Source organism: Syngnathus acus, chromosome 20, assembly GCF_901709675.1.
Source record: "Syngnathus acus chromosome 20, fSynAcu1.2, whole genome shotgun sequence".
NCBI classification, from domain to species: Eukaryota; Metazoa; Chordata; class Actinopteri; order Syngnathiformes; family Syngnathidae; genus Syngnathus; species Syngnathus acus.
Genome location: NC_051104.1, coordinates 7,718,568 through 7,744,540, shown reverse-complemented (window position 1 = coordinate 7,744,540; position 25,973 = coordinate 7,718,568). Strand labels below are relative to the sequence as shown.

Here is a 25,973-nt window from a genome sequence, read left to right as displayed (position 1 = left end):
GACGAACTACCTCGCCAGCAGTGGACCACACTGAACCGCTTAAGAACTGGTGTTGGGCGCTTCAACACGTCTATGCGGCAGTGGGGACTGGCGGACAGTGCGGCATGCGAGTGCGGAGCCCCCGAGCAGACAGCCGACCACATCATCAACACCTGCCCCCTATATAGACCACCCTCAGAGGCCGGCCTCTTCGACCTGGGACCAGAGATGCTGGCGTGGCTCCACGACACCAAGTTGGAGCTCGAGAGAGAGACCATCAAGAGACAACACATTCTTCCGGGTTGCCCAGTTTTAAGGAAACACAATCTGAATATTCAAGCGTGCAAAATATTGTGTGGTGATTGGTCAATGGCCATCTTCTCCTCGTATGGGTGTTTTTCGCTGCTAAGTGCAGGTGTCCGGCCTCAGCTGTCTGGCGGTTGGGTCTGGACCACCGGGACGAGTTGTTATTCTCGTTCCTCACCGGCCGAGATGTTCAAATAAGGTGTTCTTCCTGTCTGGACCGATGAGAGGTATTCTCCTTCCATCCTCCCTGTCTGGACCGACGGTACATCCTGTTCCACAACACTTTGTCGAAAATAAGTTCACGGAGTTGCCGGCACATTCCTCAGCGCCCACCCTGCACGAGCACTCCGCTACTGAAGATTATATTGAAATGATTAGATATGTCTAACGCAGCTTTAATAAGTTTGCAAACTGGCAAAAGCATTTATTGATATGATTATAAGTCTAGCGCCGCCTTAATAAAATAAGTTTGCAAACTGCCGAAAGCACATTTCCCTTTAATTACCTTTAAGACTAAAGTTTTTTGACAGCGTATAAGTGCCCTAAAAGAAAGAAACTACAGTCAGCTTTTACATGAAACATAAACGGAATAGTTTAAAGTTTGAATCAGCCAAGAAATGTCAAAATTAAAGGGAGGAAACGGAATGAGTCCAAATACAAGAGGGTCTTGTAATGGAGAGAATGTAGAATTTTTAATAGGGGAGAATTCTTGGAGACAGTAGGCATAGTAAAAAGTTGGAATGGTTTGAATACAAATGCATGTGTGTAAATGAAGTAACAAAATCCCACAGTCCATTAAGGCATATTGTCCCGTACAGAGCCGACTGAACGGTTCAATATTTTGCAGTGGCACCCCTAGTTTGTTTTACGAGCGCGCCACCAACTTTGAATCACTTGTAAGTGTGGTGTGACGTCAACAAAAATGAAAAAGTAACATTGATCCAAAAACATTCTGTGCGCCACCTTCTTGATACAAAAGTAACGATTACACAATTCTGCCGAGGAAAATGGACTTTGGATAGCTGTTCCTCAGACTGGCCCACTGCACAAAAAAAAAGTCTGAAACGTGGTAAAGGATTTTCCCTGTGAGCGACAACGACTCCACCCGACAAAGGCTTTCAATAAAAACAATCATGACTTTCTTAATTCCCACAATTCCAAGCAGGAGTCCTCCGAGGCAAAGGGGAACACAGGTTCCTGGGCCATTACACAGCACCTACAACAACAAAGTACATGTAAAAAACACAAGATTAGAATTGTATTTATTTTGGGAGGAATTTATAATAACAATGAAATAAATAGTATAATACTACTGAAGACTAAATTGTCAGTAGGTGTGAGTGAAACAATAGCTGAGCGTCCCTTCAGGGGAGTGTGTCCGCACATGCGTGTGCAAACACACAGCATATTTTGATGAGAACGTTGACTCACCATATCTGGTCTGAGCCTGAAGATCAGGGGTATAGCGTAAAATTGGGCATTCAGTGTGCTTAAAACTGAAGAACTCCACGACTGATGTACCTCTCGGCTCCGAGGGATCCGATGAATGGTAAACTAAAAACATACCAAGCCTTCATCCGATTTTGCATAGGACAGCATCAATGTTCTACTAGTTTACTTTGTTGTAGTCCACAACTTTAACACCGGTCGGTCAAGTAAAATAAGCTACTTACTTGTGGATCACAATCCAAGATCTGTTTGGATTTTTCAAATGCACGGATTCTTTCTTCACTCATCGTATCTGTATCCGCAATAATGTAGAATCGAGGTGAGTAGGCACTGGAAAGGCTCTTCATCAATCGCAGGATTTCTGTAGTGTGACCACCTGAAAACACATAGACCTACCTTGTTGTCATCCACAATGACAACAAATAGTAATACGTATATAAAGCTCCTTAAGGTTGGCCTGACTGACGCAGATTCTTTTCTGGGGTAAATACATTGGGCACAATACCTGCTGCTGCAACCACTGCCTTGTAAGTTGCTATGAGTCAGAAGAAAACATACAAACATGATAGATGCGGGTATTTATTTTTATTTTTTTAAACGAATCTTGCGGTTGTTACAGTTTCCTCAATTATTGCGGTAGCCTAAAACGTCCAAGAACCCACAAGAGATCACAAGGTGTCAGAGTACCTCAAGCGTACGATGAAATTGCCATGTATCACTTTTACCTGATCCTGCAACGACAAGGAGCCCAATCCGACCTTTGTTACCAGGTTTATAGTTGCGCCCATTCCTGACAACTATATATAAACGTATAATAAGTAGCAAGCACGCTACAAGAATAATAGAGCATCCTAATAGTACGGTCATGACAGTTCTTCTACTTCCTCCTTCTCCTTTTCTTCTTCTTCAACCAGGTGCTGGCGGGGTTTAAGCAATTTCCAGGTGCTTACCGCCATCTACTGTGCAAGAGTGTGTATTACCAGTTATTCAACAGTTTGTTGTGTAGCCTGTACTGTATTGTATGTACAGTATCTAGAAGACGTTCTAAAGGCCCTCTGAGGGAAACTATGATCGCAATGCGGCCCACGACGAAAATGGTTGAATAATAAATAAGTCAGTTCCACTGTTTCCCAGGTTCATCTGATTTTATTTTTCTGTATATCAAAGAAAGCATAATGAAGACCAAACACAAAAGGCAAGGAAGGTACAGTGAGGAAGGGGCGAAAAAAACCTAATCAGAGGTCTTAACAACACATAACAACACTGCCACTATTATTGTTCAATATTCAGAGGAAAAACATGCTCAGTCTGAGCAGAGAGGTGGCATGAAAACAAGAATGAATAAATCAAAACAGCATGAGTAGTAATGGTAAATTCAATAAGTCGTAGTACAGTTATAATGATAGTGATAATCAACTTGACAATGAAATGTAAGATAATAAAAGCAGATCTCCATAAAAACCCATTTGATTTGGACAGTGCAACACCGCGTTTCTGTGTATTATCCCAGTCTTGACATCCGAACACACGCATACAAGATGAATCCCGACAGACTAAACGTGTTTAAGTCATGAAAGAACACTGCCACACACCGATTCACTCGTCATGTTGCATCCATGGCTGTCGTTTTTGAAATGTCTGTAACTTGTGCAAATATTGTGAACTAGTGCAAGAGTCAAGCCGTGGGATGTCCTTTACAGTTTGCATTTGTGAACACCTCTTGATTGCTTTTTGGTTGTATTTTTTTTTTTTTTTTAAATGACACAAAAAAGGTTACTTTGGAATATCACTTTTTAATATATATCATTTACAAAAAGTTCCTTTTAGTTCTGCATTTGAGTTAAAACTATAACATTAATATACAAATTCAAATGGAAGGAAAAAGCTCTTAAGTGAGTTGTGTCCTTCAACACAGCACCATCTTTGTAGCTCTCAGTCAAAACGATACATTGCAAGAATGGAATATCCACAATTGGCCTGCAAGATATTGGTGAAAGCCAATTTCCTCCCTTGTTTGGTTTGCACATATCACATCGCATTTCACAGCATGTGCATTACCAGGCTAGGTATGAACAAGAGGTGGTGGTGGTGATGGTGGTGGTGGGGGGGGTGAGGGATTTGAAGAAGCACTCATGCCTTTCAAATTTTATTGGCCCTTCCACACTCACGGTGAAATTCTTATTTTGAAAATAATATATTATAAAGATCTGTTGCTTTTTTTATTATAGCGGCATACATTACTCAAAATAGATTTCATATTTATATGTGGACCAAATTGGAACTCGAAACTTTTCAAGGTTCACGTGTGCAACTGTTCAGTGTTTCAGTATTAATACTACATGAGAAGCTGAATGGCAAAAGTCACCAGAGGTGATTAACCCATGAAATGAAATGAAATGCAATTTGCTGATGACATTCAGTCTTATGATCCTTTTGAGATGAATTTGTTGCAATGGCAAGATACTCGTCATGCGGTCTTAAATATCTCTTTGGAACGAAACGTCAATCAATTCTGAGCCAACCTTTTGTGAATTCTGCCATTCATCCTGATAATAAAACACCAAGCTGTGGCCAAAAAACGATAAAACACTGAAGAGTGCTGCTGCACAATGAAAAGTTTAAAAAAATAAAAAAAAAAAAAAAAAGGACAAAACAATTTCATCTCTAAAATATACAATGCGTTTTTGGCTCTGCCCATTATTCCAAACTTTTTAGGGCGGGCAAATGAAACCCACAGGATTGCTTGAAGTATTATTTTCTCAGGCAACACCACACGAGTTGGACGTTTTTTGTTTTGTTTTTTTGTCCCGGGCTGAGAAAAAGCTGGCAAAGATTTCCGAGGCAGGATTTGCTCATGTTCTATCAAAAGAATGACATTCATATAGATGTGTAAATTAGGGACAGCGCTTAATTTCACTTCCATATGCCGTAAGCTTTTGCTTCTTGGACAATATTACGTTTACACCTAAAGCGTGACTCAAGAGACGAGCAAGAAAAAATATATATATTAAGGCATCCAACATGCATGAATGCATCTTTCCATAAAAAGACACTGGCATTAGAATGCTTCAAAACATTTCAATGTAATATGCGTCAAAGTGCGGTATGCCAAGATTCCTTGCAATTTTTAAAAGTTGTTTTTTTTGTCTGGATTGTCATGACCATAAACTATAAACATGGCAATGGGGGGTGGGGTGGGGGGTGTTTGCAGTGGGAGGGAAGGGGTTTAAAAGCCCTACTCTCTTAGTACCTCTATTGTATCCCAAACGTACATATACGCAATAGTCCATAGATCATATATCCAGTAGCAAATCAATAAAAGCCACCGTCAAAAACGCATCACATTAACTTAGTCCATTCCTCTCGTACAGAACCAATCTTTGCCCGGGAAGTGACAGCATTCCATCCCCAAAATATTCCATGGGAGCAAAGTGGGAGTTATTCCATGTTAGCCCAAAGAGTGACACGGCGGTTAAAAAGCGTCGTCATCAGTCTTTTCAATTCACGCCGCGCAAGTCACGTCCGTCCCTCCAGAGCTTTGTAGGAAGGTCGTTGAAATCAAAGGTGTTTCGCGAAAGGGTGAGATGAATTCAAAAAGTATCATCCATCACTCACATGGCAAACTGATTAAATCAGTAGCAGCAGGGGAACTGTTTGGTGTTGATTCGGGGTGACGTTGACCAACGTGTCCATTGGAGTCATTACAAAGGTTACAAATGGGAAACTGGGTGCTGGGGGGGAAGGGGGAGAAAAAGCCAACTTCAAAGCCCAAAAAATTAAGTTAGGTGGGTGGTGAGGAATAGTGCTCAAAGGTGTTTGTGAAAACTGGAGGAGCCCAAATGGGTCCAAAGTTAGTGTGCAGACCAATCCTGATCTGAATTTTCTTTTAACTGCTGCTGGTAGCCGTGGCTGGGGGCACCTTGATGACAACCACCCCTCCGGAAGCAGAACCGGCGACCGAAGAAGAATGGCCAACCTGCAAGTTCAGGTTGACGCCGCCCGAACCTCCGGCGGCAGTTCCGTTCTTGTTGACCAGCGCGGTGGGCTGGCCAAAGTTAGTGGTGCGTAGCTTGGCGAGGTGAAGCGACGAGAAGACGTGGGCCCTCGCCGCCGCCCGCGATTCAAAGGAAACCTTGCAGACCTCGCAGCAGCCCGTCAGCGTTTCGTTGGGTGCAGACTGGCCGCTTGCCAGGGAAGACGGAGTCTCTGTGATGGTCAGCTGAACGGGTTTGGGCAGGATGGGCCGGTTGGCTTTCAGAGCGTTGTACTGCAGGTAACTTCCCGAGCTCATCGACACCTTCCCCCCGGCTTGAGGACCCTGTGGCAAAAGGTGTTAAGAAAAGGGAAGATCAGACAACAAATTCTTCATCCAATATTACGGCACATCCTTCTCCATCCATCCATCCAACTACCGACCTATTTCTTTTCTAAAACGCGTCGAGCAGCTTACCAGTTTTTCTTGCTGTAGCCTCCAGCGCTTCTCCTTAGCTCTCGTGTTTTGGAACCAGATCTGCACCACCTTCAGGGGCAGGTTAAGCTCTGCACCAATGGCCTCACACTCCATGGCATTGGGGTGGGCGCAGGTCTCGTAGCAGGACTGCAGAATGGAGAGTTGCAGGCAGGAGAGATGCGTGCGCGGCCGACGACTGGAAGAATGGGCCAGAAAGTTGTTGTCCGTGGGGCTGGATTTTCCCAGGACAGGGGTGGCTGAGCGGGCCACTTTGGCCGAGTTGGGACTGACCGGGGCGATGCTGGGGGTGGGAGGAGGGGGGATGGTACGGGGAGGCGGATGAGCGGGAAGAGCCAGTTGCTCTCGTGACAGAGTGTTGATCCTGATGGAGGCTTTTGGGTTCCAGTAGCTAAGGCCGTTTGGTTTGTGGGGAGACGCGGAAGGGGGCCTGTTATCCATGGGCACCATGCGGTTGGTCAACCGAGGTGCCGTCTCGTTGTCGTCGTCCGCCTCCTCGTCGGTTTTTTCCTCCTCGCTCTCCTCCTCCAAGTTCTTCAGTCGAGAGGCAATGGGAACGGGATCCTCGGGAGGCGCTAAAAGGGTGGGCACGACGCTAGATGCAACTTTGACGCCGCTGGTGCCTTCAAGCTTGGCCTTTGACATCACAGAGGCAGCGCCGCCGCCCCCCACCGCGGGCGTGGTGGCCGAAACCACTTCCTTGGGCTTGATTGGAACAGGGGCCTGTTTTTTCACCATGACAGGTTTGCGCTCGCTCTTGATGAGGGTGCGCACGATGGGAGCGGTGGCGATGAAGCGCCTGTTGTCTTCGACAGGCTTGTTTGAAAAAATGGGCTTTGAGAGCGGCCAGGTAAATTTGATGAGCGGTTTTCCCACCGCCGCCAGGGTGCCGTCGCTGATGAATCGGACCTCACCCTTCCGCTCCCTCGCCCGCATGTTCTGGAACCAGATCTGAACCACTTTTTTGGGAAGGTGAACCCATTCGGAGATTTGTTCAAACTCTTGTTTCCCAGGGTTGGGATCTTTGAAATAGCATCCATACAGTACGTCCAGTTGCTCAGCTTGAATGATGGTCCGAGAACGGCGCATATCGCGATATCTTTTCCCTTTGGCCTTCCTTTGCTGTTGTTCTTGCTCCTTCTCGTCATTTTCACACACGGCGGTGGCGGCGGCGGCGGCGGCATTTCTTTTCTCGTCCGGCCTGGTGTAAACGCTGGCCTTTGTCAAGTTATTGCTATTGACCAGATTCACACGACTATACGAGGAAGGCGTAGCGGCGAAAGATTCAGGTTTAACCTGAACGACAACCAAACCTTGAGATGTCGGCCTCAAGCCAAGACCATCCAGCAACTGACCTTTCTGTGCTGAAATGTTACCAACCTGAGATGAGGACGAATTGGTTTTCCCCATGCTAAGGTCTAGCGCAGTCTCACAGTCACCGCCGTTGGCTAAATATTGAGAGGATTGGCTCATGGGACTGGGCGATTGAGAAAGGAGAGAGCTGGAGAATTGGGCGATGGCGGGCGAGTTGGAAAAGACCGGTACTTTGCTTCCAACTAACGACGGTGTCAGCGAGAGGACATAAGGGCTCAGGAATTGAGTCGAGAAGGGAGCGAGAGATAGCGGGAGCGAGTGTAAAGCACCGCTTGGATTCTGCTGGTCCAGAGAGTAGGGCAGAGAACCTGGCGGATCCCCTTGGGCTTCCAACTCCAGGTCCACATCAGGATCCAGTCTCTCCTTTTTCACCTCCACCTCATGTTCAAACTCTCCTTTCCTTTTCTTCTTCCCCGACTTATTAGTCCCCCCACCATCCTCATCTTCATCGTCATCCTCTGCGTCGGAGAGAAACACCGTGGTGGAGCGCAAGACTTTCCCCCCGAATGAGCCCTTTTCACCGTGCACCTCGTGTCGCACTTCGTCTTTGGCGGGGCTGTCCGGGGCCACCCGAAAAGCCGCATTCTGACTTTCCTCGTCCGTCACGATCACAGAAGTGTACACCTCATTTTCGGAGTCAGAGGTCAGACAGGAATCTCCCTGGCCCTCTCTCCCGACACCTTTGGGCCTGTGCTGCTTTCTCGTACAAGACAAATCAATGGCCTGACTCGCCGACACGTCAGCGTCCTCCTCGTCTTCCGCTATAATGAGGGAGCTTTCGTCGTCATCATCATCATCAAAGTCGTCGTCGCTGCTTTGCGTGCTGGGTACAAATGATGACGAGCCTTGTTGATGTGCCAGCTCTGAGGCTCTCTTTCTCTGTTTGGCATATCTGGCTTGGCAAAGCCACTTGCGTACGTCCTCCTCCGACAGCCCGACCTCTCTTCCCAGCGCCTCGCAGTCCTCACGGAGAGGGCTAGCGGCATCGGTCTCGCTTCGCGACTCGAAAAAAGCCCAAAGCACCTCTGACTGAAATTCTGACAAGGCTGGAAGTTCTGGATAAAGGGAGCCCACGGTATTGCAATGGACTCGATATTGGCTGCTTAAGGCATTTGAAAGTGGACTGGATTTGGCGGCACCAACAGATCCACAAGGACTCGTTGCTCTCTGTGATTTTTGCGGAGTAGAATCGGGGCTAAGCGTGAGCTTCAAATGAGGAGGGCTGTAGCTCGGGTTACTCACCATCGACGGGGAAGGTGAGAGGAGGTTATTATGGAGGCTCTTCTCTACGGCAACCGGAGAGAAACCTAGACTTGCCGAGTCCTCGTTTTCCACACCCAAGGTTCCGCTATCTCGAGGTGTCTTCCGAACGTCTTCGTTAACCTCATCTAGCGCTTTGCTTTCGACTTGGGAACCCTCTTCCTCAGGTTCTTCTGTTTTTATGCTGTCCTTGGCCTTGACCTGATCCAAGGGCTTTTCAATCATTTCCTGTTTGACCCTCTCCCCAACTGCTGGTGAATTACTTGGTGGTGCAACAGGGGCCCACTGGTTCTGTAATAAACTAAGTCTTTGGGTCAGGAGGGCTTGCTGTGCTGCATTGAGACCTACAAATGGCACACACTGGGTAAGGAGCTGTCCTTGCTGGTTCTCTGGAGACTGCTGGGTTTGCTGGGCTTGGAGCCCGTTCAAGATCAACGGCAAGACCATGTGGGGCTGAGGCACAATTTGAGACGTATCGGCACCGGTGGGCTGGCTGGGCGCAAACAGGGACGGGAGGAGGGGGTGTGGGAGCGTACTCGGGCTGGATGTGAGGAGGGTGAGAAAGGCTGAGACAGCCTGAGCTGAGGCCACAGGGGTGGCAATGAGGGAGGGAGATGTTTGGTTGTTCTCCGCGTCTCTCGCTCTCGTCACCATCACGGCTGCGGCGGTCGCGCAGTTAGCGTTGGTCGCCGCCGTACTCGCTGTGGTCTTTGGAGTACCGCCACTGCTGCTTCCACCACTGCCAGGGGCACCTGCATTGTTCACAGCATTTCTGCTGCGTGTCTGGTGCAAGACGGATTTCATATGACTCTCCAGGGTGATGGCATGGTTATAGGAGACCCGGCATGTAGCGCACTGGTAGGGTTTGTTTGATACGTATGGCCGAGAAAGAGCAGGGCTGGAAGGAGCTGGAGGATCACTTTCCCCACCTTGTATTGTTGTCATTCTCTGAATATGAGACGCAGAGTAATAATGAACACTCAGGGCAGTTTTGCTGGGAAATCTTTCCTGACAGGCGTTGCATTTGAACTGAGTGCCATTTTCGGCAGGCACGCCATTTTTACCGGCGGAATTTGCACTGTTGTCTGCCGTATCGTCATTTTCAGCGGCAGTTTGCTTGGCTGCTCCCGTCATTTCATTTGCATCATCTTCTGGCTCTGTTTCAGCTTCACTCCCCTCCCGATCCAACATTCTGTCTTCTTCCATCTCTTTATCACGATGTTGCCGAGGTACGTCTGAACAAGGCCGGCAGATTTTGGAGCTGATGTCGTCGGATGGCCTCACTTGTGTACAAACTGCAGCTGATAAACACGAAACAAATGGCACATTTTAGGATACTGTTGGTCAGACAATACAAGACATGGAGTTTCAATTTACAATGCCAAGTAACTATACCAGTAAGTGAGTCAATTGTGAAAATAAATGTAATAAAAGCTCAGACTAAAGTCACACTGAAAAAACACACAATATCGCCTCTTTAGTTACGCTCCTGTTCTGACGTCAGTACAAATTCGGTTAGTCTATCACGAAGCGAAGCTAACTTGCTAGTAAAGTCACAATTAAAAAAAAAAAGCTAAACAATAAAAGCACTTGTAGGTGATAAATCCAAAATAAATCAATAAAAAAAAAGGGAAAAGGAAATTCAGTACGTTTGGCAGTAAGCAAGCACAGTCTTGTTTCACATCACATGAGATATCCTTACACCACTGCTAGTTCACTGCGTGTCCTTTCCAAGGTCAAAATGCCTTGACGGGACCATCAAAACAAATTAGTTTTTAGTTCCTGGTAACCAAGTCAAGGATAACAATATCATATGTCGAATCTAATCATTGAAATCAATAAAAAAAAAAAACACTCTTACCTGAAGATAGGAGAGCACTTTCGTACTCTTCTTCCCTTGCACGCTGTTTCAAAACAGACTGTTAAGAAAGAAAATCAAAGAGTCAGCAAATAATTCTAAAGCAACGGCTGGTTCAGATGTGTTTTCAATTCCACAGTACTTGGGCGTGGCTTGATTACACATAGCAACTATGGAATGCCTTTAATTGTCTAATTAGCCCCAAGGCATCCATATAGCGACTCCTTTTATCCGCCAGAACACAAAACCGTTACACTGCACCCGTTTCAGATAAACGAAACACAGGGATAATCTGGCCTGGAGCAATTACCAAGGTTGCTCCGTCAAGCAACCGTCGACTGTAACCTGTCTGCATTTGAGCAAAAGTGTACTTATCTTGTAGTCGAGGAATCTGAAGCCTTAGCCTGCATTTAACAAGTCAAAGAGCTGTCAAAACCATAACCATGGACGGCATTATGAGATTAAGGATTCGAAGAAAAACAACAAAAATGTTGCTCGATGATCACGTCGACACTTTTGTCTGATTAAACGACAAGATCTTAAAAAGAGCTGTGCGCTGCTGCTTTGTGCTCAACGCAGACAGAAGCAACAATGTCATCCAGGCTCATTTTGGGCCACACTTACAATGTCTAACAGTTTGTCAACACATGTTGGAAGTACATTGTGTTGCTCAGTGAGGTGTCGAGACAGGGAGGCTTGGTCTTCTTGGCCTTTTTGGCACAAAGGGCACAGCCGTGCTGCTTTGCCATTGCTGTAATTGGTTTCTTTCTCCCCAGACTCCTCCTAAGAAAAAAATAAAGTACAACAAGTTGGTAGGGAAGTTGTCAAATTTCTGGTTTTTCAAGCCAACCGAGTTTCCATGAATATAGTTAGTTAAAAATCAGACGTTACCTAATCTAATTAACATGCTTAACTAGAAGATAGGGTCACTAACACTAAAATGATAAATGTTTAGTTAGAGAAACCTTGAAATTCAAGCATTTATTTCACTTTAGCGCACTTGTGGGAGGACTGAACACTGATTGAGTTCATTTAAAAACGCAGATAAAAAAAAAAAAAAAACATCCTTGTTCGCTCCGAAGTGGCTTCATATCATTTCATATGACAATTCTCTCTGTATATGTGATTCAACATCACAATCCAGGCAACATTCCTCCTGAGTTAACTCACGTCTTTTGCAGGCTTTCAAATGCTTCTCAAAGTTGACACACAATAGCTCATTCAATGGGAACATCAATTTGGCATATGCTACTACATAATTTCAAACATGGTGTTGCTGTAAACAACAGACATGGGGATAACAAACCGTGCTAAAATGTGTTTACTCTATCAAAGTCAAAGTCTGCTTTATTGTCAATCCCTTTATATGTCAAGACGCACAAAGAAACCGAAATTCCGTTTCCTCTATCCCACGGTGACGAGACATAGTACACGATAGACTAAACAAATAAATAAATAATTACTCTATATGCATCTTTATATCGGTCTCCCACAACAGCTTTCGCTACAACAAAGAGCTTTTATTGGTTAGTATTACGTTTGCAAACAGTAAGCGTGACTATATTTAGCATCACTGAGCGCAGTAGTAGCTGAGTTCCTGGTGCAGAGGGGAATTTTGCATTTCCCAAAAATCACATTTCAGAAAAAGAGAAAAAGCTTTGGAGCTTGAGCCACTAACATTGGATCATCAAGGAGAATAATCCATTTTAGATTAGTCACTAAGGTAATGCCAGTGATGTTACAATTATAGGACCAATATCAAGTAGCAGCCCTAATGCAAAACGAGCCAGTAAATTTGGATTATACAAAAGTCTGTTAACTAAGATAGTGATTTCTTCCAGCCACTATGCGGGATCATCAGGTGTGCCACCGGGAAACAAAATCAGATTCCACGTAATTATTTATTACAACCAATTATTTTTTGATCCATCCATGCCATCTATGTTTAGTGGCACGCAGAACAATTAAATGATCTTCCACTGATCACGATAAATGGGTTAACTTGTACTTTGTCACATTTTAATTGGATTGCAGGCTGAGAAATTTTTCTTTGGTAAAAATGTGTTCCTTGGCTCAATAAATGTTGAGCAACACTAATGTGTAGGACATCAACAATCAAGCCTAAAACTTAAAAGCCAATCTTTTGTTTCTAGCCATTTTAACACCCAAATGCCATGATCAAGCACCTTTCATGTAGTCTCTTCTATGTCAGAATATAAATACAGTAACAAAATGCAACCCAAGTTGCCCAATGCAGCGAACAAACTATCGTCAATGCTTCAATTCCTCACTTCTTCGTCACGCCAATTAGCAAGCTAGCAGGGGTACATGACCAAATAACACTCGGAGACGCCAAACAGCCTCATGTTTAAAAGCCCCATGAGGCGTAACTTGAGATTAAAAGCGAAGACGCAACTTGACTGGCCTTTCCGCGATAACAGTGGACTAATTAGATAAAAGTCTAATTAGCTGGATAAGCGAATCAATTAGCTAGCAAGCTAGGTTAAGCTGCCCCCCGCTCGCCCCGGTCTTGTAACACCGCAAAACAGGGGTCTTTCCGGTTACTTTACTAAAAAACAAGTCGGGAGTAGATGAGATACATTGAGTGAGACTAGAAGAGAAACACACCGCACCAAGACTCCAGGCGAGTTCGAGCTCGGTCGTAAACAAAAAACGGGGAGTTCGAGTCGTGTCACTTTGCTAGGCTAGTTCTGTTAGCACGCGAGATAATTAAGCTCCGAACGGGGCGAGTCTCTCTCCACTCCGCCTCCGTTTCGTACTCCGCATGATCCAGGTGGCCCTCAACCGCAGCCACTTCACCCCGAGACATTAATATGCACTCCCTTTAACTCCTTATCAAAGAAAAAGAAAAAAACACGGCCCTCCAGTCGTCTTACCCGTCGGGCATTTACTGGTGATTCGCCCGCCTCCTGCTTGCTTTGCTTGCTTGCTTAACAGCTCAAATTGAGGCCTACACTGACTAAAGCCGTTTAATTAACGAACGTTCTCAGCTTACAGATGTGTTTCGAAAACACTCGCCTCCCCCTTCCCTCCTCGTCCACTCAGACCTCCTTTTGATGCCCCCCCCTCACCCCCCTCATCGGTATCTTTTAGCCCCCGCAGTGCAACACATGCTCGTCCAACGGTGACATTTATAAAAGCGTAATTGGTGCGAGGAAGTAAACGCTTGGGGAGGGCGTAAAAGAAAAAGAAAGCAACGACTTAACCTGGTCAGTCGACAGTCGCGATCGCCTCCCTCGGCGATGGGGGTGGTCTAATGAGAGCAGAACAAGGGAAACACGGCCCAAAAAAGTTTCGAATCGAACGTTGGATTTCCAAAAAGGATCGGGATTAGTTCACGGCGCAATCCGTCCGTCGCTCGATCTTCTATCGGTTGCGGGCCAACCACCCCCTCCACCCCACCCTACCCTACCGAACCGATCGCGATTGGCGTTTTAATTAAGTTCGGAGCAATTAGCAAATATCTCTCGTCTTTACCTGCATGGTGGCCGCTCCAGCACACACACGCACGCACGCGCACGCACACACACGCGTTTTTCTCCGTGGATTCCTCACAAGTGAAAAGTTTTGTTGCCTGCCTTCCCTCTCTCTGCTTCTCTCCCTCAGTGTCTCTCTCTCCCCCCTCCCTCCATTCGCCCTCTCTCCTTACCCTAGTAAACACACCACAGCTCCCCCCAAGGCTGATTGCTGACATTCAGAAGGGACACGCGCGCGCGCACGCACGCACAAACACATTCTGCCTTTGAATCCCTTATGTAACGCCCAGATAAAACATATAATTGAAAAATCCAAATACAGGTATTTAAATGAACGATGTGGGAATAAAGAAAACAAAAACCAAATTGTGACTAATCACGTTACACCTGCGTTTTACATTTTGTAAGTAAAGACCTGCACATACGCATTTGTTACTTTTAAAAACAAAAGAAAAAGAAAAAGATGCCCCCATTCTGCCAGTTCAAATAGATCTACAGCGAGGTAATTAATGATACATTAAACAGATACAACCACTCGGCTTGGGGGGTACTCGCGCCAATTATGTCTTTATTTTGATGTAAATGAACACATGTGCGTCCGTACAGAGTAAATATTTGTCCAAAAAATACAGGAAATTAAAAAAATAGGCACCATCTGCATGCCGCTGCGTTACTGGAACAGGAAGTGACGGCCGTGAAAGCCCTAATAGGTGTCCTTAATTGCGCCTGTCCAGAAATTGATTTGCTGACGTGTAGGGGGAGGCGGGGGGTAGGGGTGGGGCTTCCGGAAATCGTACGTCGCTGCGTGTTTCGATGTTCTGACGAGAAAGAAGGACTTGACTTTGAACGGTGTGTGAGTTTCAAGATCCGGTGTTAATACAAATTGTAATGTTGGTGGCTTAACTAGCTGCAGATAGTGGAATTTCTATTGCAGTCGCGTTTGATTTGCAGGGGCAGGTGCAAATACAACACGAAAGGGAAATATATGTATATGTAGGGAAATATATATAATATAAAAATATATATAACAATATTTCCGATACCGACCTTCAGGTTTGACATGAATTTCATATACTTGTTATCATGCTATGTTGTGAATATAAATACATTTGATTTCAGATGAGTATCGAAGTGGAGAGAAAGTTTGGATGCAATGCCAACAGTCTGAAAACTCTGGAAGAAATTGGAGGTATGTTTTACTGTTGTTTTAATTGACCTAAAACAGGACTTGAGCTACTATGGAAAAGTCACTTTCCAACTGCTTGCATACATAAATAGAATATACATGAATAAGATTCTTGTTTTCAGTTTTAACCATCATCTTTTATCGTGTACCTCTTTCTTCCATTTATATTTAGTCTGTGTCCGTCAGCACCAGTTCCAAGACCGATACTTTGACACCCCACAATTTGACCTCACTTTAAGAGACGTGTGGCTGCGTCAACGTAAAGGATGCTGGGAACTCAAGTGTCCAACCGCAATAGTCAAAGGAGGGGAAGAGTTACAAGACGAACCATCAAAAGCAGCCACGTTATGTACTCGCTACAAAGAGATAACCAATGTGGCCGATATTCATCTGAAGCTGAAAGAGGTTCTAAAAGACATTGGTGAAAACAAGTCCCAATAACTGCTGAATGCTGTCAGACTTTAACTGACCACCATGGTCTTGGCAATGCAGAAATGAACTGTGTGCCAGAAGAAGGTTGGGCGAGTGCTATGAATCTGGTATGCTTTGCAGAGTTTACCACAACGAGACGGACATTCACTTTAGAAGAGGATGGCGTGAACGTAGATCTAGACGACGCCGACTTCGGCTACAGTGTAGGAGAAATAGAAGTCCTCATACCAGAGGGAGGAGATATGCAGGCTGCCCTGGACAAGATTCACAGAACTGCAAAGAAGCTTGGTGAGCTCAGAGCTAATAATTGGGTTTATTTTTGCACCGAGCTTGCGCGCGCACACACAGCACAGGATAAAAGAAAGGCAGAGCGAGAGTGAAAACAATGTTAATAAAATGATTTTGTGTTGCAAGTTGATCTTTCTTTCATGTTAATAAGAATACAAATGTTATGCAGAGGCGTACCATTTTATAGACAAATGATACCAAATGAAGCTTCCTTACCACATTCAAAATGGCCACTTTCTGGTCTCGATTCCTCTGGTTTCCTCTTCATAAACCAACATTCCACCTCTCCTTCAGTTGAATTGATTTATGTTTTCTTCCCAGGTGTGGCTGGAGATCAGGCAGTTGATGGGAAAATGTCTGTTTACCTTCAAAGAAACTTCCCTGCACACTATGCAAGACTACTGAGTCAACACATTTTGTAGACAACCAACTTGCCGCAATGAAGAGTCATCGGCAGTGCTGTTATTTAATCGTTGAATGTATTTAAATAGAATGCAAGTAAGACAATAAATACGTTTTCCGCTTTTATTGTTATATTAATCAAAGTAGATCTCCTGGATTTAAGAGCTTTTAAAGTCTTATGGGTGATTTGATCTTCCTCTATTTTGAAATTTCCACCAACTTTACGGTCGTTTTCTGCAAAAGTCGAACTTTGGCTGATTACAAAGTTATATTTCATGATATATGTTATGATACAATAAGAGTACGGTATTATATATTGTGTCATATTATAGGAATGAATCCATACCTTAAATCAAGAGCCACTGGTCTGTTCGAATAATTGGTTATTACATCATTCATTCTTATATTACTGCATTGTATTTAAACCAGGAAGCCTCGGCGTTGCCAGTGACGTCACGGCGAAAGGGCAGCGGTACACTTTTGTAAACAACATGGCGTATGTTGGCCGACTGGCCAACAGATGAAACACCGTGCAGACAACTTTGGGATTTGATATCAACCAGAAGACGTTTCATGTTTTTCTCTTGAGAAGTATCACAGCGGGCCAATCAACCTCAGAGCGGTGTCAAGGAGACCGTTTGACATCCAAACGGTATTGTTGACGTCGTTTAGCATTGGGGCTAGCTCACCCGAATGTAGCAAGAGCAAGCGCACGAGAAGCAAACAGTACAATACGTGTGCTAAACACGTCAAATAGAGAGATGACTCCAACTAGCAGTCTCGAAGCTACATCATTTCTTGATGTCCACTCGATTCAAAGGATCTACGCTTTGATATTGTTTTGGTGGTTTCAGCTCGTTCTGTCATCACATTGTTTACCTCTGTCGGGTTATTCCAATATATTTACCGTTAGCTCGTTTACTCTTTGTCAATATTGTTTTCATGCATCCAAAATATTAGCGTCAAGTAAAATTCAAAACGGTCCCATTTGATTGTAACCTCAATGAACGACTTTGACAATAGCGCGTTGCGCATTGCTAAGTGCAGTGTCTCAAGTTCTTGACAGGTTAGGAAAAAGAAATTCAGGGCACCAGTTATGGAAATTCAGCTATGCTAACATGCTTAACATTCTGGTCTATGTATGTCGGAAATGTCATTGAATACTCAGGGGTCATATTAATCTCCACTTTTTCTTCTGGCCAGGTGCTCTTCAGTCTATGGGCTCTCAGTCCAGTTCTGGGATGTCTGGTGGAAGGGGATCTTCCAGTGACAACCCAGTTGATCAGTCCGATTTAGAAGAGCAAAGCCAGGGCAGCAGCAGCAGGAGGAGCAGCAGCAGCAGCAGCAACAGCAGCAGCAGTAGTCATAGTAGCAGCAGCAGCAGCAGGCAGCAAGGAGACGCAGTGTCAGCATCAGAGGAGGACGTTGACTTAGCTGAAGTGCTGGCTTATCTACTGAGGAGGTGAATTTGATTTGCTTTAACAAGCTGACCACATTCCATTCCAATGACTACTTCCTTTCCATGCTTAGGTTCGGTTTGAATGTAATTCTGATAGCACTTGTGTTGTGTGTTTGTGCAGGGGCCAGGTCAGACTGGTCCATGGCAGTGGAGCCACAGGGTTGCAGCTGGTCCAGTCGTACTCCGACTCCGACGAGGACAGCGACGGGGCGTGGGAGGGTCGGCTGGCAAACCACTACAATCCTCCTGGTAAATAAACCCAGAAGGAAGCCGCTGTCAAATGTTCTGCCTAACTGTGGACAATTCTGAGTGGTGTTGTGTGTTACCCTCATAGTGGACACCCAGCCTGACACGCATGAGGTGGACCGCAGTGAGATCCGAACTCAGATCCTGGTGGCCACTGCTTCGTCCGACCTGAAAGGCAAAACAAGTTTCACACACATGCTAACAGAGGTGAGTGGTGAAGCTCAACTGCCAAATCTGAAAAGCAGAGGTGGCACAATCCATTCATTGACAACTCATAAACACTTTTGATATGATTAGTAATACGCTAGCCCCAACATTAGTTGTATGTATTAATGTGTGTGCATTATTATTATTTTTTTACTTTTGTCTTGATTAGAGGGCACAAGGACGATGTCAAGGCTCGAGTTTTTCCCACGGAGAGTGCAGTCGCATCCGCTCGCAGTAAGTGACTCAGAAAAGGCAGAACACGTTTGGAACTTCACCTTCACTTGGTTTCACTGTTTGTGAACTGAACTTTGAACTTCCCCAACTAAAAAAAAAAGTATTGTTCTACAAATGTTTAACGGAGTCTTTTTGTCTAAAAAAAAAAAGTATTGTTCAATAAATGCTGCTCCAATTTCAATATTGAACCAAATAATAGAATAGAATCGAATAGATCTTTATTGTCATTGTCACACATGTAATGTGCTTATTTTTGTTTTCATTTCGAATGGAGCAGCCCTAGCAATCATTGCATCCCTTGTGTTTTTCCCCCATCCTAGTTTCCTGCCAAACTATGTCTGTCAGAAGGCTAAATACAACCACAAAGCTTTCTGCGGCGTCTACAGCGAGGACGGCAACATGTTTCTCTCTGCCTGCCAGGGTAAATGACCCACACCAAAAGTTGTTGACTCAAATCAATACATAGATGTATGCGTGTGCATGAGGTGGTCATGATAGGATTCAAAGCCTTAAAACGGAGGCATTGGAATTGCGCACATTGTAAAACGAAGCTCAATATGGTTTGAAGAATATTTTCTGCTTCAGATCAGAACATCCGCCTGTATGACACAAGCAGAGGGCGCTTTCTGCTACGGCAAACGGTGAAGGCTCGAGATGTCGGCTGGAGCGTTCTGGACGTCTGCTTCACGCCAGACGCGCAGCACGTGCTCTACTCCAGCTGGTCGGACTACAGTGAGTACCGAGATGATGCGATTGAGCCTGGAACTTGTATCACTCTCCGCTTTGCACTTACTCGTCTGGCGATCATTTGAAGGAATTGCTACTCTTTGACTGTGAGAGAGAGCAGCTGCTGTATTTTTTCATTTCTTTCTCTTCCTTCCTCTCCCCTGCAGTTCATCTGTGCAGTATCAATGGGGACAGTGAAAACCACACTGCATTGGACCTCAAGTTAGTGTTTGCCCTCATAGTAACTTAAGCATTTTCACAGCAGGTAATTTGCCACTACTCAGCAAAGGGATATACTCTTCCTTCCATTCCCATCTGGATAGATAAGAATGATGTCTGTCATCATTTTTCCTCACATTCATTGTTTGCCATTTGTGTTGTTACTGCTGTCCGTCCCCGCCCCAACTCGCCACCACAAAGGTCATGTACATTGTTAAAAGATGCGATGCGTCAAGATTTCTACAGTCTAGTGTTTAATCTTGGCATGTGTTTTTCTTTTCTTTTCTTTTCTTTTGTAGTCCGGATGAGAGGAGGTTCTGTGTGTTCTCACTTGCTGCATCCACAGATGGAAAAGAGATTCTGGGAGGGTGAGTGAGTGCACTTTGCTTTTCCGGATAATAAACATTCCCCCCCTCCCCCAAGTTTAAATGAAATGGTCTTGTTTGTTCGTATAGCCCAGAAACATCTCAATCTCCCAACGTCTGTTTGTTCAATTGAGACATGACACACTGTTAACTCGAATTTTCGATGGTGGCGTACAATAAGCCTCCGAATGACACTCGTTTGTTCTCGTCTCTTCCTCACCATTTAGAGCAAATGACGGCTGTCTTTACGTATTTGACCTTGAGCAGAATAAAAGGACACTGAAGGTGAGTGTTTGTGGCTCACTTTGTATGTGCAGTTGAGGTGAGCCCAATTGAGTTGAGCGGATATCAATAGCAATAGAAAATGGAGAGATGGATAGAAAACATTGGTATCACTTAATGTGGGTTGGAATTTGAATAAACCACTAGATAACATCCTCCCATCTCCAATCTCTTTTTTTCCCCTGAAACGGTGTCTTTTCTCTCTCTCTCTCATCTTTGTCAGATCGATGCCCACGAGGATGACGTGAACGCGGTGGCGTTTGCCGACAGCTCGTCCCAGCTGCTCTTCTCCGGCAGCGACGATGCGCTGTGCAAAGTATGGGACAGGAGGACGCTACGGGAAAATCGGCCGGAGCCTGTGGGACAGCTGGCGGGCCACCGGGATGGCATCACCTTCATCCACAGCAAGGTGTCTTATCAATTTGTCCAAGCTAACATGACCTCACGTTCACTGCAGGAAGACCTTGAAATTGTATTTGATAATATCCAACGTTTATAATGGTTGAAACGTATCATCAGCTTTTCATTGTCATTCTTCATACTGTGCCAGGGCGATGCTCGCTATCTGATCAGCAACTCAAAGGACCAGACCATCAAGCTCTGGGACGTGAGGAAGTTCTCACCCAAAGAGGGATTGGCAGCCTCTCGCCTGGCCGTCACCCAGCAGAATTGGGATTACCGCTGGCAGCGGGTCCCCCAAAGAGGTACGGAGTCCCATTGGGTCGGTCGGCACAGAGAGCAAAACCGAAGTGACGTAAACAATGCATAGCGTTCCAAGTTGGGAGAAACGAATGTGACTTTTCCCTTTGTTCTGGCCGCAGCCTTGAGGCGACATAAGATAGCCGGCGACACTTCGGTGATGACGTACCGTGGCCACGGCGTCCTGCACACGCTCATTCGCTGCCGTTTCTCACCCGAATTCAGCACGGGGCAGAGGTTCATCTATTCTGGCTGCTCCACCGGCAAGATTGTCAGTGAGTGGAACTTGCATTTTCACCAGCCAGCCGTCAGTCACTCGTCTGGAGTGTAACCTGTCGTTGCGTGTCCTCGCTCGCGCCAGTCTACGACGTGCTGACGGGTGCTGTCGTTTCCAAATTGTTGGGTCACGGTGCCTGCGTCAGGGATGTCACTTGGCACCCGTATGAAGACAACATCATCAGTAGCTCTGTGAGTGCCATGATTCATGTTTACAGTGTGCAATTTGATGGATGAAAATACATTGATGTGTCCAGGACAGCTTGATTTCTAAAAGCAAAAATGATAGAAGATGGTAAAAACAAGTACAATAAGAATACAATGCAAGCAGACATCCAAATGAAAATATGTACATTTCAAACTAGTTCGTAAGAAGTTCCATTGTGCTCATGTGTCCGCAGTGGGACTGCGTTGTACAAATGTGGGAGCACAGACAAACTCACCCTCTTGACGAGGAGCGGGAGAGAGAATGACAGCTTGGAGCCGGCAGGAGACCAAGACGGACGGAGGGAGGGAGGGAGGGAGGGAGGTAGGGGAGGGGAGTCCGGTCCGCTCTCCACACACTGAGCTTGGCTCATATGATTACAATCAAGAGACAGACACCTCCACGCTTGCTTTAGTCACAAGCGCAACCTTTTTTTTTCTTATGGCCTGTGACTCTTTGGTGAAGAGCCAAAAGCTGAATTGACTGAACTATGGAGTTTTTTTAAACTTGAAAGTGAAATAGATTTCAACACAGCAGGGATACTACGTGGAAGGCAATTGTGTATAAATTGTATAGTATTCTATTGACGACGTTTATAATCTCAAGTGTGTTGAAAAGACGTCACCTCTTATCTCTTCCCAGGGGCCAAATGATGACCCCGACATTTAAGTTTCATAGCTTTCATGCGCCGGCATATGACACAAAGAGAAAAGTAAACCCCAACATTTAAGTTTCATAGCTTTCATGCGCCTGCCAGCGCATAGTGGCTGCATTAGTTGCACTCTTTCATTTTGTCTTAATACTTAGAAATCAAAAGCTTCGTGTGGGAATGCCCTTCTGGATTCCCGGCTGAAAGGCACCTCTTGAAAAATGAATTATTTTTTAAAATACATTTTGTTAAACATGAACAAAATGTGTCCAATTAATAAGAGTGTATGTGTGTGTGAGTGCGTGGGTGCGTGCGTGGCAAGCACTACAGATTTGCTCTTGCCTTTTTCTGGCACTTGTATATTTCACTCAACACCGTTTGACAGTATCATTAAAACTTTGACTTGTGTTTCTGTTTGCTTTATAAGAAACAATTCTAGAAACCTTTTCCATTAACTTCTACTGATGTCTTCTAAATAATGTCCCATCACTGATGAGCTATTTTTCACAAATTAGAGGACGACTGCAAGACTCTTGCTGTTTTATTTGGTAATACATTCCAAAATGTGTTCAAAAATGGCACTGTATGGCATCTCCAGTTTTTGTCAATTGCATCTCTTGTTGGGGGTCCAACACTTCAGTAGATAAGAGCTTTGCAGTCTCCTCGGGGCCTCTTAATCTTGGCGTAGTTCTTGTTGATAATGTCGTACAGTGCGGCCTGGCCGGAGAAAAGGGGGAGAAGATTACACACTGAAATGGCAGTTGGGATCTGGTGACATGGACAGAGGGACGTCTATATTCTGGAGAACGACAAACGGACGAGGATGGACCAGCAAAATGCGGTAGCACTGAATATTTGTTCCCTCTCGTGTAGTTAAATAAGATATGTGAACTCACTTGACAGCATGATAAAGCTTTTTAGTTTTCAGTTCACTTGCCAGCGATAACTGGCATCAAAGCGCTAGTTGATAAATGGCAGCTTCTTACATATGTGGCACACATGTCCAAGACCATTAGACGGAGCTCCAAGTACTGAGTATCGTCCAACTCGTGAACCAACTCCCGGTAGTCACCCTGCAGACCACACCCAACAACACGGCGTTCAAAAACAATAGTACGAAGAAATATGACACTGTAGTGCAATAAATAGTAGTTCAGTACAATATGAACTACTGACCACATGGGGCGTTTTAGACGCTTTGGCGACTGCATCCCCTCTCTCGCTGTAATACCTGAAAGCAGATAGGATTACATCACACGCACGCATGCACACACACACACGCACGCACACACACTAGTACACTGACTTTGAAATCTGAGTCTGAAATCCCTCCACCTTGGTGCGTGAGCTTATCAACATCTCAAACACCTTTTCCTGATAGAAAACAAGAGAGCAAAATACTTGAACAAACACACCCACAAAAGTGATGAAGTCCATTTATTCTGTTGCTGACCTGCACTGCAACTCCAAAGTTGTCACCGTCTTCAATTTTGGGGATCTGAAGTTGTATCCACATGGTCACCTGAACGATAAAAAAAAAAATCTGAAATAATTACTATCCATACAAACAACCAATGTGTAGCTAGTTATAAATGTTACATTTTGTAGTATCCACATAAGAGACTGACCGTGTTGATCTTCTCCTTTAGCGTCTGGATCTGAGGCTTGACGTCTTTCAGGAGCGTCTCCACTCGTTCATTGCAGCAGATCGGACCACAATTAGGCCCTGTTACGCACAACATTCCTTCCCCGTTTTACTCAGCAATATGCAAAATGACTTGTTGGTGAGGAGAAATGCGATTAAAATAAGTGTGAAGTTACAGCTACTAAATGGAAACTATTGAAGCATATCATTCCCAGGTGTGGTTCCTGACTTGAAGGTACTGACCTGAATCCTCCTCCTCCTCCTCCTTCTTCTTGTCTTTCTTCGCTGTTTTCTGCAACGAGAGTAGAGGTTGCAATTTGATTTGATTTTTTTATCTCTCATCAATTGTATTCCGCTAGTGCAGTGATTGATTGCTGAGTGTATTTGGGATGTGCCCATATGACACAGGAGCTTCCTACATCTTTTTCTTCCTCCTCCTCCTTCTTCTTGCGTTTGGCCTCCTCCTTCACAGGATCCGGGATGGGGATATCCAGCGGTGCCTTTAGGGATGCCCGGGCATCACAACTGAAAAAGGTCTGGCAGCAACAACCATAATATGTTTTTAAAAATATTTTCGATGGCCTGACAGCACAAGTTTATATTAATGTACTTGATATTATTGTATTTTTTAATGTTGTCTTTATTCTATTTCTTGTACGATCTAATTTGAACCCTAACCTTCAGGAGCATCTGCAGCGCTTCGATCATCTGAGGGAAAAATGTTGAGACGACCTCTTCTGCCTTTTTTCAATGTAAAGAAAGAAAGATGTCAAATACAACTGTTGAAGAAAACGACCAAGACCAACTCAGCTTTCCTTCCCAGCATCTTAAAAAAGAAAAAGACCAAACTCATGCACAGGTTTAGTTGTGCAAACGAGCGTACCAAAACAAATTGGCGAGTACTTTGAGCAAGGTATTTTGCTTTGAAATGACACGCACAACCAATTTGTCGTCATTCGGCTTCCTTCAATTTGAAAACGAAACCGAACTAAGCTTTGACCTGACACGCATAGTATATTTGGTGGATGAGTTGACAGTATGGTCCATTACCTCCTTGGTGAGTTTCTTGGAGAAGTCATCCACCTGAAAAGAAGAGAGACATGTAAAACGATCTTCATTGTGTCAGCTCCATGCTCTCGTTACGCAACAGTTGACTGCAAAGTGCTCACATGACATGAGCCATTGCCACTTTTCTTTTGAGCACTACCTTAGCTCGCCAATGAACTGCTTCGACATGATACAAGACATTGAAACACCCGTATTTACTTACCTGCTGCTTCGACTCAATCGAAATATCCATAGCGGCCATGTCCTTTCGAAAACTGAAATTCACTCAAAATGGAGTGTTGTGGCAGTAGGAAGCAGACGCCGCTGGCACAAAGCAGCCTTTAATCAAAGACTGCTAACAAGTGAATAACGAAACTAAAAGACAATATAAGAATCAAAAAACGACATCTAAACACGCCCCCGAGTGCATGCCTACTCGGCGATCGTCGCCGCGGGTCCTAATGTCCGCCGGGTTGCTATGGAGAGAAAGATTGGGGTCAAAGGTCTTGCACTTGAAAAAACAAAACTCCTACTTGAAAAACCTTGTGTTAAGCTTGAAGCTTGAAAAACAAAACAATGTGTTCAAAACAGAAATACTTGTATGAAAAGTTTTTTCCCGTGTAAAATAGTTTTGCTTCGCTTTGGTAAGTTTTTTGAATAAACTATTTATTTTCAGGTTTCATTTCCATTTATTTTGTCTTATCTTTTCCAGTTGCATGTTATATATTTTCAGATTCATTCATCTGTCCATCTGCCCGCCCGGGTCTTGTATATAATTATACCGTACGGGCCAAAGAGTTCATAAGGCGTTTTTCTTATGTATGTTTCTCTTGATGACCCCCCCAATACTATGTAACCACTAGATAGTGCTGCCAACCTACTCTACAATGTAGGCAAGGTAAACCACAACATTGCTTTTTTTTTTTTTTTGTGAAGGACAACATCAACTAAATTTAAATTGATATGTCTGGGGGGCAGAAGTGCCACATAATAAGTCACTCATTAAAAGTGTGCTTTTTGGTCGGAGCCAAAGGGCAAAGGCTGTACTTGTTTACACTGACATTGGTTGTTGATTCTTTGATTGGACTGTGACTTACAAAATGCTTGTGGCGATTGTTTCAGCCTCAGAGGTTGAAGGAGCAATGATTGTTACTTTTCAGACACCAAGCGTTGTTAAGCTTCTTGGATGGAGCATGTGCAAAAACAACATGCCAT

At 44.7% G+C, this 25,973-nt stretch overlaps 5 protein-coding genes across 7 annotated transcripts; 2 read left to right on the top strand and 3 right to left on the bottom strand.

Moving 5' to 3' along the window:
* Window positions 1–841: 841 nt before the first annotated feature.
* On the bottom strand, window positions 842–2,644 carry alg14 (ALG14 UDP-N-acetylglucosaminyltransferase subunit). Of its 2 annotated transcripts, XM_037280013.1 has the most exons (5): window positions 2,460–2,549; window positions 2,240–2,269; window positions 1,959–2,126; window positions 1,717–1,839; window positions 842–1,501 (listed from the first exon to the last, which is right to left on the bottom strand). In XM_037280013.1, exons 1-5 carry the CDS (start codon window positions 2,520–2,522, stop codon window positions 1,271–1,273), a joined length of 615 nt encoding a protein of 204 aa, XP_037135908.1. In that variant the 5' UTR covers window positions 2,523–2,549; the 3' UTR covers window positions 842–1,270. The 2 variants fall into 2 exon arrangements, with proteins under 2 accessions (XP_037135908.1, XP_037135906.1); XM_037280011.1 differs by lacking the exon at window positions 2,240–2,269 and having other exon boundaries at window positions 1,959–2,110; window positions 2,460–2,644.
* A 757-nt stretch (window positions 2,645–3,401) lies between these two features.
* Window positions 3,402–25,546, bottom strand: zfhx2 (zinc finger homeobox 2). 2 transcript variants are annotated; one of them, XM_037279396.1, is made up of 5 exons: window positions 14,193–14,349; window positions 11,319–11,477; window positions 10,698–10,755; window positions 6,185–10,137; window positions 3,402–6,052 (listed from the first exon to the last, which is right to left on the bottom strand). In XM_037279396.1, the coding sequence occupies exons 1-5, from the start codon at window positions 14,196–14,198 to the stop codon at window positions 5,621–5,623; spliced, it is 4,608 nt and encodes a 1,535-aa protein (XP_037135291.1). In that variant the 5' UTR covers window positions 14,199–14,349; the 3' UTR covers window positions 3,402–5,620. The 2 variants fall into 2 exon arrangements, with proteins under 2 accessions (XP_037135291.1, XP_037135292.1); XM_037279397.1 differs by lacking the exons at window positions 10,698–10,755; window positions 11,319–11,477; window positions 14,193–14,349 and adding an exon at window positions 25,541–25,546 and having other exon boundaries at window positions 6,185–8,924.
* Window positions 14,923–16,664, top strand: thtpa (thiamine triphosphatase). The gene is given in 5 exon segments (XM_037279418.1): window positions 14,923–15,040; window positions 15,311–15,380; window positions 15,550–15,815; window positions 15,818–16,097; window positions 16,419–16,664. Coding segments are annotated over 4 exon segments (717 nt in total). The 5' UTR covers window positions 14,923–15,040; the 3' UTR covers window positions 16,520–16,664.
* Window positions 16,956–22,074, top strand: dcaf11 (ddb1 and cul4 associated factor 11). The gene is made up of 15 exons (XM_037279405.1): window positions 16,956–17,151; window positions 17,703–17,961; window positions 18,080–18,207; window positions 18,293–18,411; window positions 18,581–18,645; window positions 18,966–19,066; window positions 19,231–19,377; window positions 19,539–19,593; window positions 19,890–19,958; window positions 20,183–20,240; window positions 20,461–20,646; window positions 20,788–20,941; window positions 21,059–21,211; window positions 21,298–21,404; window positions 21,614–22,074. The coding sequence occupies exons 2-15, from the start codon at window positions 17,717–17,719 to the stop codon at window positions 21,683–21,685; spliced, it is 1,659 nt and encodes a 552-aa protein (XP_037135300.1). The 5' UTR covers window positions 16,956–17,151; window positions 17,703–17,716; the 3' UTR covers window positions 21,686–22,074.
* On the bottom strand, window positions 22,590–25,234 carry psme1 (proteasome activator subunit 1). Its single transcript, XM_037279415.1, has 11 exons — window positions 24,982–25,234; window positions 24,762–24,794; window positions 24,390–24,452; window positions 24,131–24,247; window positions 23,955–24,003; window positions 23,695–23,792; window positions 23,520–23,588; window positions 23,373–23,440; window positions 23,243–23,297; window positions 23,053–23,139; window positions 22,590–22,783 (listed from the first exon to the last, which is right to left on the bottom strand). The coding sequence occupies exons 1-11, from the start codon at window positions 25,018–25,020 to the stop codon at window positions 22,703–22,705; spliced, it is 759 nt and encodes a 252-aa protein (XP_037135310.1). The 5' UTR covers window positions 25,021–25,234; the 3' UTR covers window positions 22,590–22,702.
* Window positions 25,547–25,973: the final 427 nt, after the last annotated feature.

Bases quoted from the DNA above. Each gene is read 5' to 3' on its own strand.
- alg14 (XM_037280011.1), bottom strand. From the start codon at position 2,601: ATGACCGTACTATTAGGATGCTCTATTATTCTTGTAGCGTGCTTGCTA. The intron at 1,840-1,958 runs GTAAGTAGCTTA...GTATGTTTTTAG, and splicing joins TCTTGGATTGTGATCCACAA to TTTACCATTCATCGGATCCC. The intron at 1,502-1,716 runs GTGAGTCAACGT...TTGTTGTTGTAG, and splicing joins TCAGGCTCAGACCAGATATG to GTGCTGTGTAATGGCCCAGG.
- zfhx2 (XM_037279396.1), bottom strand. The intron at 10,138-10,697 runs GTAAGAGTGTTT...CGTGTTTATCAG, and splicing joins AAGTGCTCTCCTATCTTCAG to CTGCAGTTTGTACACAAGTG. The intron at 6,053-6,184 runs GTAAGCTGCTCG...CTTTTGCCACAG, and splicing joins GGCTACAGCAAGAAAAACTG to GGTCCTCAAGCCGGGGGGAA.
- dcaf11 (XM_037279405.1), top strand. From the start codon at position 17,717: ATGGGCTCTCAGTCCAGTTCTGGGATGTCTGGTGGAAGGGGATCTTCC. The intron at 18,412-18,580 runs GTGAGTGGTGAA...TGTCTTGATTAG, and splicing joins TCACACACATGCTAACAGAG to AGGGCACAAGGACGATGTCA. The intron at 19,067-19,230 runs GTAAATGACCCA...TTTCTGCTTCAG, and splicing joins GTTTCTCTCTGCCTGCCAGG to ATCAGAACATCCGCCTGTAT.
- psme1 (XM_037279415.1), bottom strand. From the start codon at position 25,020: ATGGCCGCTATGGATATTTCGATTGAGTCGAAGCAGCAG. The intron at 23,298-23,372 runs GTCAGTGTACTA...ATCTGCTTTCAG, and splicing joins TTTCAGACTCAGATTTCAAA to GTATTACAGCGAGAGAGGGG. The intron at 23,140-23,242 runs GTCAGTAGTTCA...TGTGGTCTGCAG, and splicing joins CGTCTAAAACGCCCCATGTG to GGTGACTACCGGGAGTTGGT.